The sequence below is a fragment of the Phyllobates terribilis genome, unplaced genomic scaffold, assembly GCF_046119375.1.
Source record: "Phyllobates terribilis strain yellow unplaced genomic scaffold, ASM4611937v1 Scaffold_14__1_contigs__length_39327217, whole genome shotgun sequence".
Lineage (NCBI taxonomy): Eukaryota > Metazoa > Chordata > Amphibia > Anura > Dendrobatidae > Phyllobates > Phyllobates terribilis.
Genome location: NW_027362774.1, coordinates 21,861,715 through 21,878,133, shown reverse-complemented (window position 1 = coordinate 21,878,133; position 16,419 = coordinate 21,861,715). Strand labels below are relative to the sequence as shown.

The 16,419-nt window shown below is 47.0% G+C and overlaps 1 protein-coding gene across 1 annotated transcript in view; it reads left to right on the top strand.

The window, feature by feature from the left end:
* The first annotated feature begins 322 nt into the window (after positions 1 to 322).
* The window catches only part of SLC7A10 (solute carrier family 7 member 10), a 104,257-nt gene continuing 88,160 nt past the window's right edge, over positions 323 to 16,419 (top strand). The window contains exon 1 of the mRNA XM_073659940.1: positions 323 to 704. Coding sequence (XP_073516041.1) covers positions 530 to 704 — 175 coding nt within the window. The 5' untranslated portion in view covers positions 323 to 529. The remainder of the gene's footprint in view (positions 705 to 16,419) is intronic.

Here is a 16,419-nt window from a genome sequence, read left to right as displayed (position 1 = left end):
TTGAAAGTCATAAATCAGCCAAGTACTCATTGCCTGCATTCCTCTTTACTACCCCGAACAAGAAAACTATATTCACGTGATGCTGGAAAAAAATGGATCTGACCAATATAATGGAGATTAACAGGGATTTTCAGGAGGAACCCTGCGGTGTGGTTAAATACCTAAGTGCTGAAACTATTTGCATTAACAGTTGAAAGATGATAATGAATTTTTTTTCTTCGCTGGAGAAGAAAAAAAAAAAAAAAGAAGGAGGTGGGGGTGGGCATTGGATGAAAGCTCTGTGTCTTTAAGAGCGGAGAAAGAATGCCCCCTCCTCTTGGACCTGATTGTGGAAAGCAGCATGTAAAGTGTACTCTGTGTGTGCAAGTCTCTGTGGTGTCACTGTAAGCTCTGCAGGTGCAGCAGAGAGAGGGTACCTGGTAGACGCAAGGTCCCCTGCAAGAACAGACCGGGACGTTCACCCTGAACTGCACAAGGGTCTTGGCTGGCAGCTGAGCTGGGCTGAAGGAATTCAGGACACACGGGAGACATGGCAGGGGAGAATGAGATCAAAAACTCCAACTGCAGCAGCCCTAGTCCAGGGCATGGGCCACCAGAGCCCACACCGCACCTTCCTAATGCCACGCCAAGCCCGGACCCCACCACAGAAAAAGTCACCCTTAAAAAAGAGATAGGCCTTGTAAGCGCTTGTGCCATCATTATAGGTAAGAACCACCTTGCTGTTAATGCAGCAGATCATATATTAACCATTTCTGGAGACTGTTAAAAGCTTATTATGTTGGGGCGAAATGGGCAGACTTTGTAATTTTAATGTGAAAAAAAGAGCAAATTCCAAATCAGCTCACCTGTTGGGGTGCACGGCAAAATACTCCAGTAAGTCCAAACGATGGCCGGCACACACATCTTCTTAAAATAATTGCTTCATTGATCCACAGAAAATGGTTGAACGCAAAAATTAAAAAGGCCGAAAAGAAATTTCCACTGCGCTCACAGGCGACATGTTTCAGACTTGCGTGGTCCTTTGTCAAGCCATGGTCCTTTGTACTTTTACTACAGGTAGCCCACGCTGGGAGGTGAAATATTTGGTCCAATACAACAAGTTGTACGATTGTTTCAGACCAGTATAAAAGTGATTACTGAATATACTGCTGGGAATTGGTAGAATAAACATTCAAAAATGCAAATGTTAATTTATATTTAGACTACACATCATCAACCGGTGATGTTCTCCGCATGTGGTCAATGTTATGACTTTTTGGGTCAAGAGTTGGGCATTTCAGAGTCAGAATTGTTTAACATCTGACGAGGAGATTTCCAATATGTTGGAAGATTTCTGCTTAATTCGCCATGCACTTGAGGAAAATAAAGGATGGTGGTCTCACTATCCATTGCTTTACCTGCAGGACAGATGAATATATGGCCACGCTGTCACAAGATTCAATAAAATCTTAATTTTTATGATTTTTTTTAATTTTGCATTTTCATGTTCTCTGAGTGGTGTCATTGGTCATGTCAGGACATACACCAGATGAATGGGTATTATCAAGCCTTCCTATTCAGGTTTGGTCCCCGCCAATCAGATCTTTGGGATATCCACAAGTCCTGTACAGAACACCAATGGAGAAGAAGTGGTCATATACGTGCTCTAGGTCAATGACTGATGCTCCTTTCACAGTATTAGCATGGGCGCTAGTGACCTATCAGGATGGCAAAACTAGGGCTACATAGTTGCACAACGTCAAGATTGCAGGGTCGCATTTGGGTGCCGCTACTGATGATCTTCAGTAGAGTCATGTGACCTGTGATTTCCATGCAATCATCGCAAAAAAAAATCCAACCGTATTCTTGGCCACCGACCACGTGACTCTGCCCCAATATGCTCCAATGTAACTTACATGTGACTGATCTGCTATTTGACTTTTTTTTTTACAGTTAAATTTCATCTGCTGGTCAGAGACAAGTCACACAAGCCTTTTCTGTATGACTAAAGTTGCTGTATAGCCCTAACCACTAAGGCGAAGAATACTAGAGTCACTTACACTTTACTACTGAAATAATGGCCTCTCTGCCACTTTAAGGGACACTCCAGAGTGTTTATTTAAATGGTCCGAGTGATGACCAGAAAACTGGTGAGTGGGTGACCACTAGAAACCCCAGCAATCACCAGAATGGGGGGTCGTGTCTCCTCTGTGAATGGAGCTGTGGTCGAGCCTACCTAGTTGGACCCCCCGCCATTCTATAAGTAGCAAGCGTGTGACAATAAATGACTACTCTTTATAACCAGATTAATTCCCCTTTGGCCAGGGTGACATGTATTTTCTCTCATCCAAGAAAATCGGTCCGATTATGCCAATCACACTCTGATCAGAGTGCGATCTGATTTTTGGATGCAAATCGTGCATGCTGTGATTTACAGACTCTGTCCAAGGAAAGAAAAAGCGGAGATGTGTACAGCCCCATAGAGTAATAGTCTGAGCACGATCCCATGTTTTGTCCGATTGCACTTGGACCGAAAATACGGTCGTCTGCACGAGCCCTTTAAAAAGGGATATTTTTGACACTACTGCCAAAGTTAATGATAGCTGGAGAAAGTGGGTCAATAAAAAATTAAATACACACAGGAGCTTCATGTTGTGCTTCTGGAGGCGGTCTTGATGGTAATTTCACATGGCCAGTGTACTGCGGATGTATGCATGCACACAAAAAAGGTGGTCAATTTTGGAGAGGGGACGCCAAATTTTGGAGAGGGGACGCCAAATTTTGGAGAGGGGACGCCAAATTTTGGAGAGGGGACTCCAAATTTTGGAGAGGGGACGCCAAATTTTGGAGAGGGGACTCCAAATTTTGGAGAGGGGACGCCAAATTTTGGAGAGGGGACTCCAAATTTTGGAGAGGGGACTCATGGCTAATTGGAGTAAATCAGAAAATGTCAAAATTATTTAGTGAATGCTATTCATTTATATATCATTGGCCAACCCATTACCTAATATAGTGTGTGTGAGTATTACAGACTAGTTTATACAGAGGTGGATTCGCTGGTGTCCACATTATCAGGGTATATAAATTAAGCTTTTAGGCACATGGAAAATATTTCCATCCTGTAACATAAACCTGGGAATGATTTTCTCCTTTACATACATTGTATCACAATCTCACAATGCTACTTGTATGTCTTGTAGCAATGGAGGTAAAAAGATAGGAAGTTTGCTACACTTCGACAGGGTTGAGGTTTAATTGCATGTGGATGAATGGGCAACAATGAATGCAGAAAGGCTTCTTGGTGTGCGGCTCATTAATAAGTCATTGGTCCTTTTGCTGGTGGGGACCAGGTACCTGCCCCCTGTGTCCACACCAGAATACAGATCTCCGGGGAATAATCAGCGGATGTGAACTCGGACATCGCATTCTGAGAGGTATTCTTCCTCCAGTATCACATAAATCTGCAGTTTTAGTCTGGCCTGGCAAGGCCCCAAGTTCTTTGGGTTGCTGTGCGGCTGCTTGTTTCGAGCTCGGTGGCTGTGACATTGTTATTAATCTAATGTAGTGTGTTGGTGGATGGGGAGCAAATACTTCCAGACTGAATCTGATAGAAACTGTGTCCCTCTGATTATCACAGGCTCTTCAATTACACCAGACAAAAAAAGTGCAAAAATGGCAGGCTAGACTTTAAATATTTTAGGGCTTTGATCTCCAGCTTGTGGCTTTCTAGCAGTTGCAAAACTACAACTACCAGCATGCCCCGACAGTCTACAGTAATGTTGGATTTGCTCCATGTGTATAAATGCAGCTGGTGCCATCAGCAGAAGCAGCAGAGACCTTCTAGGTTGCGATTAATATGGCATTACTGGAATATCTCTATGGTGTGACCTGTTGGCTGGTCCATTAGCGGGCTGTAGTGTCATGATTGCTTGTCAGAGGATATAACATCATCCTCTAATATCTGACCACCATGGGTACGGCAGCTAAAACCCTCAGCACTAGAGGAAACAGCAGAAACTAAAATGCAATATATACAGCGCATGGACCAACCCTGGATGGGAAACCCTGCTCGGGTAGAATATTAATATTGGGACAATGGCTTCTTTATTTCTAGTCATTATATTGGGCTGAAGTTAGACTTTACATACAGTACAGACCAAAAGTTTGGACACACCTTCTCATTTAAAGATTTTTCTGTATTTTCACGACTATGAAAATTGTACATTCACACTGAAGGCATCAAAACTATGAATTAGCACATGTGGAATTATATACTTAACAAAAAAGTGTGAAACAACTGAAAATATGTCTTATATTCTAGGTTCTTCAAAGTAGCCACCTTTTGCTTTGATGACTGCTTTGCACACTCTTGGCATTCTCTTGATGAGCTTCAAGAGGTAGTCACCGGAAATGGTCTTCACTTCACAGGTGTGCCCTGTCAGGTTTAATAAGTGGGATTTCTTGCCTTATAAATGGGGTTGGGACCATCAGTTGCGTTGTGCAGGAGTCTGGTGGATACACAGCTGATAGTCCTAGTGAATAGACTATTAGAATTTGTATTATGGCAAGAAAAAAGCAGTTAAGTAAAGAAAAACGAGTGGCCATCATTACTTTAAGAAATGAAGGTCAGTCAGTCCGAAAAATTGGGCAAACTTTGAAGGTGTCCCCAAGTGCAGTTTCAAAAACCATCAAGCGCTACAAAGAAACTGGCTTACATGAGGACCGCCTCAGGAAAGGAAGACCAAGAGTCACCTCTGCTTCTGAGGATAAGTTTATCCGAGTCACCAGCCTCAGAAATCGCAGGTTAACAGCAGCTCAGATTAGAGACCAGGTCAATGCCACACAGAGTTCTAGCAGCAGACACATCTCTTCAACAACTGTTAAGAGGAGACTTTGTGCAGCAGGCCTTCATGGTAAAATAGCTGCTAGGAAACCACTGCTAAGGACAGGCAACAAGCAGAAGAGACTTGTTTGGGCTAAAGAACACAAGGAATGGACATTAGACCAGTGGAAATGTGTGCTTTGGTCTGATGAGTCCAAATTTGAGATCTTTGGTTCCAACCACCGTGTTTTTGTGTGACGCAGAAAAGGTGAACGGATGGACTCTACATGCCTGGTTCCCACCGTGAAGCATGGAGGAGGAGGTGTGATGGTGTGGGGGTGCTTTGCTGGTGACACTGTTGGGGATTTATTCAAAATTGAAGGCATACTGAACCAGCATGGCTACCACAGCATCTTGCAGCGGCATGCTATTCCATCCGATTTGCGTTTAGTTGGACCATCATTTATTTTTCAACAGGACAATGACCCCAAACACAACTCCAGGCTGTGTAAGGGCTATTTGACCAATACGGAGAGTGATGGGGTGCTACGCCAGATGACCTGGCCTCCACAGTCACCAGACCTGAACCCAATCGAGATGGTTTGGGGTGAGCTGGACCGCAGAGTGAAGGCAAAAGGGCCAACAAGTGCTAAGCATCTCTGGGAACTCCTTCAAGATTGTTGGAAGACCATTTCCGGTGACTACCTCTTGAAGCTCATCAAGAGAATGCCAAGAGAGTGCAAAGCAGTCATCAAAGCAAAAGGTGGCTACTTTGAAGAACCTAGAATGTAACACATATTTTCAGTTGTTTCACACTTTTTTGTTAAGTATATAATTCCACATGTGTTAATTCATAGTTTTGATGACTTCAGTGTGAATGTACAATTTTCATGGTCAAGAAAATACAGAAAAATCTTTAAATGAGAAGGTGTGTCCAAACTTTTGGTCTGTACTGTATACCTCTGACGCGCCCCCAGGGCCGTGGGGTACTCGGCAGCCGGGCCTCTGGTTGCCGGGGGATATCACGGTGGCTGGCCCGGTCCGTGACCCAGGGCGGTCAGTTAAATGGGGGAATACTTTTATATGGGGATTTTTCGTATTTTTCGTGACGCCACCTGTGGTGTCTGGTGAGGATCACCAGCGCTGCAACAGTCCTCTGAGGCAGATCGTATGGCAGCTTGTGATGGAATGGCTCCCCACAGGTGGAGCGGGCCTCAGGGCAGCGTGTAAGATGAATGGAGGTGCGCTGGGCGTTGTAGTGCAGGGAGGGAAATGGCACCGGCGAAGGAAAGGAGCGGAGGCAGCTCAGTGCAGTCAGCCAAGATTTTACTCACAGTTCTTAGACAGTCCACAGGTGCACTGTACAGGTGCAAGCCTCCCGCGTCGCACTGCGTTCACCGGGCAGGGGTTCAATCCTTCCTCAGGCAGCCTGGGAATGCCCGGCAGAACCCCACTTTCTCGTGTTCCTATTTTGACCGTCTTTGGTCCTTCTCCCTCCTGCTCTGCGCTGCCCACTCTCAATCCCACTCGGGTGCTCTGGAGTCCTTCCTGTACGTCGGATCCGGGACCTACTTGACCCTCCTGGGGATTAGAATGCGGCACACGATCCCTCTGACACCTGGCAGATTCAGGGCGTACGGGTGCCGTCCTGCACGCGCCGTACCCCTTAGGATCCCTTCTTACTAGAACGGAGCCTACTCGCTGCTCCCCTCCGGGGCCTCTGTCACTAGGCCCTAACCTGAGGAGCAGAGCTCCTAGAGAGACTCTGCTCCCAGACTGTTCCTCTGAACAGTCCCTTCTGTCTGATCTGCCACCCTAAGATGGCTTCCCTTTATATATCTACTATGATGGTGCTTCCTCTAAATACTTCCTTCACCCACACTCACTAGTAGTTCCCCCTACCTTTGGTTCCCCCCACTCCAGCCAGGGACAGGGCTCAGCAGCTGCGCTCTGCATGTTGCCCCTCCAGCCGGCCTGGAGCAGTGTAGTGTTGGATGCAGGTGTTTGGGTGAAGGGAGGCACCACACCTCTGAGTGAGGTGCAGTACCTCTGTGGCGACTGATCCCTCAGGGGCGCCACACCTCAATCATAAATACTTAGTTTTCCAATTCCTTCATTTATCTGCACATTTTAAAATAATTTTTTTCTGATTATGCCAGACATAAATTAATATACATATACTGGGACCATATGGATGTTCCATATACTGGGACCATATGGATGTTCCATTAGAGGGAGTCGATCAGCCACATTCCAGACCATTTAAAGACAAGTCCAGCATTACCGTTACATGGTCGGTCTGTTCCTCCGTTACTGAGAAACCAGCTTTTGAATTGATATGCAAATAAGTCTGAAGAGCTATGGTAGATCTGAAGCCTCGGTCACTCCAGCTCTATTCCCCTCCTCCTGATTGACTGATGGCACCATGCCTGAAGTCAGACAGCATAGAGGTTGTTATTCAAGCAGGAAGAGGAGGCGCTGGGTGGGGAATAAAGCTGGAGAGACAGAGACTTCAGATCTACCACAGCCATTTGTTTATCAATTCTCAGTAACGGACTGACCATGTAAAAGTCTTGTTGGATTTGTCTTTTAATGAGCCAAATAAATAGTTTGGGTGGTGGGGGGAATCCTGCTGACAAATCATCCATATCAATGTAGCCTCCCCCTCCCCCACCAGTCTTCAAGCCAGATCAGAAATCGTGGCTCTCGCAGTCTTGAAAAATCCATATATTAGAAAACCTGCCATTTAATTGAAAACGTCACAATGTATTACTGAATCTTCCGGGGGACTGGACATGTGGAAGTTGTCACTGAGCTCATGGTCACTGTGGTAAGGGTTTGTCTGTAAAGAAGCAGATCTGTATGTGCAAGCTGGGTATACAGTGGTGTGAAAAAGTGTTTGCCCCCTTCCTGACTTCTTATTCTTTTGCATGTTTGTCACACTTGAATGTTTCAGATCACAAACTAAAATTTAAATATTAGACAAAGATAAAACAAGTAAACACAAAATGCAGTTTTTAAATGAAGGTCATTATTATTAAGGGAAAAAGAAATCCAAACCTACAGGGCCCTGTGTGAAAAAGTGATTGTCCCCCCTTCCCCTTAAAACATAAATTAAATGTGGTTTATCACATCTTTGGAAAGTGGAGTTCAATTTCCCTAGCCACACACAGGCCTGATTACTGCCATACCTGTTCTCAATCAAGAAATCACTTAAATAGGACTTGCCTGACAAAGTGAAGTAGACCAAGAGTTCCTCAAAAGCTAGACATCATGCTGCGATCCAAAGAAATTCAGGAACAAATGAGAAACAAAGTAATTGAGATCTATCAGTCTGGAAAAGGTTATAAAGCCATTTATAAAGCTTTGAGACTCCAGCGAACCACAGTGAGAGCCATTATTAACAAAGAGCGAAAACATGGAACAGAGGTGAACCTTCCCAGGAGTGGCCGGCCAAGCAAAATTACGCTAAGAGCACAGCAATGACTCATCCAAGAGGTCATAAAAGACCCCACAACAACATCCAACAACTGCAGGCCTCATCTACTTCAGTTAAGGTCAGTGTTCATGACTCCAACATAAGAAAGAGACTGGGCAAAAATGGCAGCATGGCAGAGTTCCAAGATGAAAACCACTGCTGAGCAAAAAGAATATAAAGGCTCATCTCAGTTTTGCCAGAAAACATCTTGATCGCCAAGACTTTTGGGAGAATACTCAGTGGACTGACAAGAAAAAAGTTGAACTTTTTGAAAGGTGTATGTCCCATTATATCTGGCGTAGAAGTAACACAGCATTTCAGAAAAGGAACATCATACCAACAGTAAAATATGGTGGTGGTAGTGTGATGGTCTGAGGCTGTTTTACTGCTTCAGGACATGTAAGACTTGCTGTGGTAAATGGAACCATGAATTCTGCTGTCTACCAAAAAATCCTGAAGGAGAATATCCGACCATCTGTTCATGACCTCAAACTGAAGCGCACTTGGGTTATGCAGCAGGACAATTATCCAAAACACACCAGCAAGTCCACCTCTGAATGGCTTAAGAAAAACAAAATTAAAACTTTGGAGTGGCTTAGTCAGAGTCCTGACCTTAATTCGATTGAGATGCTGCGGCATGACCTTAAAAAGGCGGTTCATGCTTGGAAACCCTCCAATGTGGCTGAATTACAACAATTTTGCAAAGATGGCCAAAATTCCTCCAGAGCGTTGTAGAAGACTCATTGCCAGTTATCACAAACGCTTGATTGCAGTTGTTGCTGCTAAGCGCGGCCCAACCAGTTATTAGGTTTAGCCGGCAATCACTTTTTCACACAGGGCCCTGTAGGTTTGGATTTCTCTTTCCCAATAATAAAGACCTTAATTTAAAAACTGTATTTTGTGTTTTCTAGTGTTATCTTTGTCTAATATTTACATTTTTTTTTATGATCTGAAACATTTAAGTGTGACAAACATGCAAAAGAATAAGAAATCAGGAAGGGGGCAAACACTTTTTCACACCACTGCATACCTATATCCATTGTAGAAGCGTTATGCATGAAAAAAAAAAGTCCTACACATTCTGCAGTGAATATCCACAGTGCAAATTGGCCGGTGCTAAAGAGAAATGCAAAGAGCGAAATGTGCGCCAAACCAGCACCATTTCTAGAATTGAATTTGCTGCTTACATTTCCCTGCAGCTTTTTCGTTGGAAGGGGTGAGAAACAGAAAGCTGTATGCATATACTCCAACTTTTATCTATGAATTATTTTTTTTTTGTATTACAAGGTTTTCTAACACTACCCATACAAATTATATTTTTTTTCTATGTATTATATGGAAAACTCAATAAAAACCTTGTCGTTAAAAAAAAATATATATGTAAATTTCATCCTAGTTACAGCCTTTAGTAATCCTTTTTTATACTAAACAGATAGAATAATTGTAGCAATATTAATGACCATAATAAATAGCCATTGTTGGTCGTACTACATTGTACAGCTGAGTAATTCATAATTGGCAGGGCAAGGAGTGCGGCAGTGTGTTATGGAGCAGAGCACAATGCTATTTATTTAAATCACATATTTAATACCCTCCATAAAGCGAGTGCATCGTCCCTAGCAGGGCTCAGAGCGGTAATTGGATGCGCTCGGCAGTCTTTTAGCATTGCTACAGATCAACTTTCACTTGAGCGAAAGGATAACATCCAATTACTGGATCCAGCGGGGACGCTTTAAACCTGCCCAATTTAATAACCGTAAGCAGATACTAGGATCATGATAAAAGAGTTAAAAAAAAAAAGCAGAACTTTAAAAGGGGACTGATGAGAAGTGTGATTATATCTGATTTGTTTTCTACATAGAGCTTTATGCGCTCTTGGGTTAAGAAGGCGATATGCCACGAGAAATATTGCTCCCACCTTAATAGGGACATCAGTGGAATTTTAAAGAAGAATGGAAAAACATAGTAAATGTATATGGTACAGTGGGGATAATAAGTATTTGATACAATGCCGATTTTGCAAGTTTTCCCACCTACAAAGAATGGAGAGGTCTGTCATTTTTATCGTAGGTACACTTCACCTGTGAGAGACAGAATCTAAAAATAATATGCAGAAAATCACATTGTAGGATTTTTACATATTTCATGCAACAAAATGCAAATTGAATTAAAGTATTTGATCACCTACCAACCAGCAAGAATTCTGTCTCTCACAGACCTGTTAGTTTTTCTTTAAGAAGCCCTCCTACTCTGCACTCATTACCTGTATTTATTGCACCTGTTTGAACTCGTTACCTGTATAAAAGACACCTGTCCACATAGTCAATCACACTCCAACCTCTCCACCATGGCCAAGACCAAAGAGCTGTCTAATGACACCAGGGACAAAATTGTAGACCTGCACAAGCTAGACTGGGCAACAGGACAATAGGCAAGCAGCTTGGTGAGAAGGCAACAACTGTTGGCACAGTTATAAGAAAATGGAAGAAACACAAGATGACTGTCAGTCTTCTTGCATGGAGCCCCAGACCAAGGATCTCGCCTCGTGGGGTAAGGATGATTCTGAGAAAGGTCAGGAATCAGCCTAGAACTACGCAGGAGGACCTGGTCAATGACCTGAAGAGAGCTGGGACCACAGTCTTACACATTACCATTAGTAACACATTACGCCATCATGGATTAAAATCCTGCAGGGCACGCAAGGTTCCCCCACTCACGCTAGCACATATCCAGGCCCGTTTGAAGTTCGCCAATGACCATCTGTATTTTCCAGGGGAGGCATGGGAGAAGGTCATGTGGTCAGATAACACCAAAATAGAACTTTTTGGTAGAAACTCCACTCACTGTGTTTGGAGGAAGAGGAAGGATGAGTACAACCTCAAGAACATGGCCCAACCGTGAAACATGGTGGGAGAAATATCATACTTTTGGGGTGCTTTTCTGCAAAAGGGACAGGACGACTACACCATATTGAATAGAGGATGGATGGGGTCATGTATCGCAAGATTTTGGCCAACAACCTCCTTCCCTTAGTAAGAGCATTGAAGATGGGTCATGTCTGGATCTTCCAGCATGACATTGACCCAAAACACACAGCCAGGGCAACTAAGGAGTGGCTCTGTAAGAAGCATTTCAAGGTCCTGGAGTGGCCTAGCCAGTCTGTAGACCTGAACCCAATAGAAAATCTTCGGAGGGAGCTGAAACTCAATGTTGTCCAGCGACAGCCCCGAAACCTGGAAGATCTGGAGAAGATCTGTATGGAGGAGGGGGCCAAAATCCCTGCTGCAGTGTGTGCAAACCTGGTCAAGAACTACAAGAAACGTCTGACCTATGTAATTGCAAACAAAGGTTTCTATACCAAATATTAAGTTCTGTTTTTCTATTGTATTAAATACTTATTTCATGCAATAAAATACAAATGAATTATTTAAAAATCATACAATGTGATTTTCTGGATTTTTTTTTTTAAGATTCTGTTTCTCACAGGTGAAGTGTACCTACGATAAAGATTACAGACCTTTCCATTCTTTGTAGGTGGGAAAACTTGCAAAATCGTCAGTGTATCAAATACTTATTTTCTCCACTGTATATACGCTCCTGAACATTGAAATTGCAACACCAAGAAGGAAAAGCCGCAGAGCGATGGAAATCACAAGATGGTGTCACTGATCTGCAAATGGTATACTAATGGAAACAAAGTATTCAAAACATCCCAATTTATTCAATAATGAGTATGAGCCCCTTTCATAGAATCACATGCACTTACATCCTTGGCCCAAGTCTAAAGCATCAAACACAAACCATCAGAAAGTGGTTGCATGACATGGGGCTACAAGCAAGACGTCCAGCTACAGGTGCTTCATTGATCTCACACCAATATCCTCAAAAGGCCATCATGGTGCACAGCAAGACGGAAATAGAAGCTCTTCAGTGATGAATACCGCTTTTTTCTTGTTTGAAGACCACATGGTCAATACCATCAAGAGGCCTTCATGAGGAAAAGTCACGCCGCTTGTATTATGTTAGGTGGCATAAAGGAGCTGGACTAATCTGGTCTTTATACCACCTACACTATAAAATCTGCATTACATTAATTGGGTGGTGGAACCAGTGGTGCGGCCATTTCTCCAAATTGTCTTTAACGACAAGCTTGCATGTTGCCCGTGCTACTGTGAGCAGCCTGTGTGGCCTAAATGTGCTACCATGGCCTGCAGTGTCTCCAGACTTGTCTCCCATCGACAACATCTGGGACGTCATTTGTCGGTGATTACACAGGAGCTGCCAGCAGCGGATCTTGATGATTTGCCCAAGTGCATTTGACGCGCCCCCTGGGCCATGTTCAGGGGATACCCGGAGCCGGATCTGGATAGGGGTAGTAGTCCTTGTGGCGGTGACCCGGTCCGTGCCCAGGGTGTCAAACTAAGTGGCAGTCTATGGCAGTAGATGTTAAATTGATCGACTACGCCACCCGTTGATCGCGACTCTGAAGCCGCCGCTGCAGAACAGTCCGCTGAGGCTGGTGGTATATCAGTGCTGCTTTGTTGGTATAACCCCTAACGGGAGGGGTATGGCCTCAGGGCAGTGTTTGTGGGAAATGATGATGTGGGTGTCCCAGGACTGATGGTGCCGGTGCGGTAATCAACACAGAGACGTGAAGTGCGGTTTCCAAGCTTTACTCACTTTTGTTGTTCCAGTCACTTCGGCCAGCAGTGACCACCCGAGCCGTGCTGCATCCACCAGGTCAAGGACTCGGCCAACCCCCAGGTATCTCTAGAGCGTGGTCCAGAGCTCCCCTCTCTGCCTTTCTACAGGCCGTCCCCACCAGGGATCCACCTTTGTCCGGCTCCCTCGGGCCTCTTGATGGTGAAACCTTTCCCGGCTTCCCTGACCCTATGCGTGGTCTGCCTTTCTGAAGGATGTGGTGGGGGGTTGTGCCAAAGCTTGGCCGCGACCTCCGGTTCCTGGTTAAGGATTATTCGCCTCTGCCAGCTTGGGATCCGGTACCTCACTGTGCCAACCCTTCACCCTTTTTGGTCACTCATGGGTTCTCAGGGCTCCCTCTCTTCTTGTGCCTCTGGGCCCTTCTGTCTCCTTCTTCCTGAAGCCTGGCTCTGGAGCTGGGCCCAGCCGGAGCCACAGCTCCCTGTCAGCCCTCTTGGCTGAGCTCCTCTCTGAACTCACTCTCCTGACAGACTGACCCTGTCTCAAGATGGTGCCCACCATATATACTCCCTCTATGTGTGAGCCCAGGTGCCTAGCACCCAATGGGCTCCTACCTCTATGTCCAGAAGCCCTCCCCTATCTGTCCCTACACTACTGGGATGTTCCACCCCCCTCCCCACTCCAGCCAGGGACAGACACTGTCGTACCTGCACATTCACCTAGTGGGAGTACCATTGATCTGTCCCCCGGAAATGGGGTGAATGTAGTGCATGCAGCCTACTGAGCTCAGTCCCACACTCTATCCTTACCCGGGAGTGGAATACCACACCTCTGGGTTGAGGTGCAATACCCCTGTAGCAACCGAGCCCTCAGGGTGCTACATTCCCCCCTGGTAAACCACAGCACGTCCTCGGGCTGTAAAAGAGCAAAACAAACAAACATACAAAATTTTTAAAATGCTCTTACATATAAAACATAACTATAACTCATCCCTTTATGGGAGGTACTCTACTTTCCAATAAACATCATTAAATATTTGGCTAATGCCACCGGAACTCGTTTATAAACATTTAACACTTCAGTTTCACATCATTAAACATTCTTGACCACACGTCCTTGGTCTCTGGCCACTGTGCAACCTGTGACCAGGTAAAAGTGCAACAGTCATTAATTTTTTTTCATAGAAAAAAAAAAAAAAAAACAGTTCCTTATAAAACCGGTAGGGGGCGCCTTAGGAAGCGCAACTATTTACATAATATGGCAGCTCTCAGTCCTCGGCCAGTGGGGACAAGGGATGGCTGCTCACAGTCCTCAGCCTGGTTAGGGATGGGGACACACGGGTAACAATTCACTAGTCCCAACGGGGACCATATTTTAATTAGCAGCAGCCCTTGTACCCTAACGGGTAACTATTTACAGTTCCACTTTACCGTACTTCAGTAACGGCGTCCTCCTGCTCCTTCTCGCGGGTAGTCTTCAGACCCGTCCGGGTCCTCTTGTTCCTCTTCATACCGTAACTCTTTCTCAGTCAACCGGTGCACATGAAGAGCATATGGTCCCTTAGCACACTGATGCCGGGTGAAGGTGACCTCGTCACCCGGGTAAAGGTCACGTCCTCGGTGTCCCTCCGGCAGATGACTCTCGACATCTCTGCGGGTGACAAAGACGTCGCCGGGGGTTCTGTGATCCCTGATAAAGCCCCAACCGTGCTCCAGTTGGAACTTGATTACGGTCCCGATGGCGCGGGGACCGTGGGCTGCACGGGGGTTTCGCCGGGTCCGGCGTTTCTGCTCCGCACTTTGGACTTGCAGCCGCTCCTCGCGGACCCGCCTCTCTCGCCGTTCCCTGTCGAAGACCTCCAGTTGTTGCCGGCAGCACTCCGCACGCTGGGCTGCGGCCGCCCGGGTCTCTTGGGTGAACCCGATGAGGTTTTCTCCAGTGGGGTCCCATGCGAACTGCGCCTCCTCCAACGGGAGTGGGGTGATCTTGGCGGGCGCCGGAGCCGGAATCAGAGGCTCACACAGAGGCCATTCCTTCCGGAGTCGGGGAGTGGTGTACTCCGGAGGCCACACAAAGGGCTGCCCATCCGGGCAAGTATGCTGGGCGAACAAGTCTTCACCCAAGGGTAGCACTTTGGAGGTCGAGGGCGCGGTGGTGGCAGCGGCGCCCGGATTCACCAGGCCTTGCGACCAGGCCGGCGGCACCCTGAAGATGAAGGGCGCTGTGGAGACTGCGGCGCCCGGGGGTACCCGGCCCTGCGACCAGGCCGGTGACGTTTCCTGCTTGGCCGCGCTCAGGGTTGAGGTGCATGTCGTCACAGGGGGCGTGGCCGCGGCTCCTGCCGCTTGAGGCCTAGTTTGGAGCGGTGGCGGTGCAGTAACGGGCACGGTCGGTGAGATTTCGGGCTCTGCGACGGGGAGCTGGGGCAGGCTTACGGCTACTAGGCTTGGGGTGGTGACGTCCCCTTTACCTGCTTCCGTCTCTTCAGCTCCTTCCACGGCGTCGTCTCCGGCCTTCGTCCCTCCTGCACCATCCTCAGAGGCAGACAGGCTCCTCGTCCCGGGTGGCATTCTTTGCTGGCGGGTTCCAGCCTGCAGGGCCATTTCTCTGCTCCACTCGGCCAGCACTTCTTGCTGCACTCGGGCCATCTTCTGAGCCAAGCCCTCCAGCGCGGTCTGTGCATGCTCCCGATCTTTGGGAAGCTGTGCCAGGATCTCCACCAGGCCTTCTGGGGTGGCGGCCTGCAACAGGCTCCTGACCAGAGGGTCGGTGCTGCCTGACTCTCCCTCCATCTCCGGGTGCGATCTCTCCAGACTCCTCCAGGCCGCACCCATCCTCTCTCTCTTATCCTTGATCCGCCCACCTTTTGGGTGGTCCCGGGGCACCTTGGTGATTGTCAGTTCCAGGGGCAGCCCCCCCACTCTGATGGACAATTCTACCATTGCAGTCTCTGCTGGTGGGGGCGGTCCTCGCTTTTGGCGCTCTTCTGGGACCAGGCCCACGATGGGAGGTGGTCTCTTGCCACCCTCTGGCACGCCCATAATGGCGTCCGCTCTGCCAGGGCGGGAAATCGCCCAAGATGGCGGGAATCGTCTCCTGATGGCGGGAAACTCCGTGGATGGCGGGAAAAGGCTGCAGATGGCGGGCAAACGGCGGGAACCGACCCGAAATGGCGTCCGATGACGGGGACCCTCCGGAACTGGCGGGAGACTTCTCCTTACGGTACATTTAAACTTTTCCTCAGGCACGCAGTACCCGGCAGTTGCGGGCACGAGATCCTGCCGACTACGCCAAAGTTGACGCGCCCCCTGGGCCATGTTCAGGGGATACCCGGAGCCGGATTTGGATAGGGGTAGTAGTCCTTGTGGCGGTGACCCGGTCCGTGCCCAGGGTGTCAAACTAAGTGGCAGTCTATGGCTGTAGATGTTAAATTGATCGACTACGCCACCCGTTGATCGCGACTCTGAAGCCGCCGCTG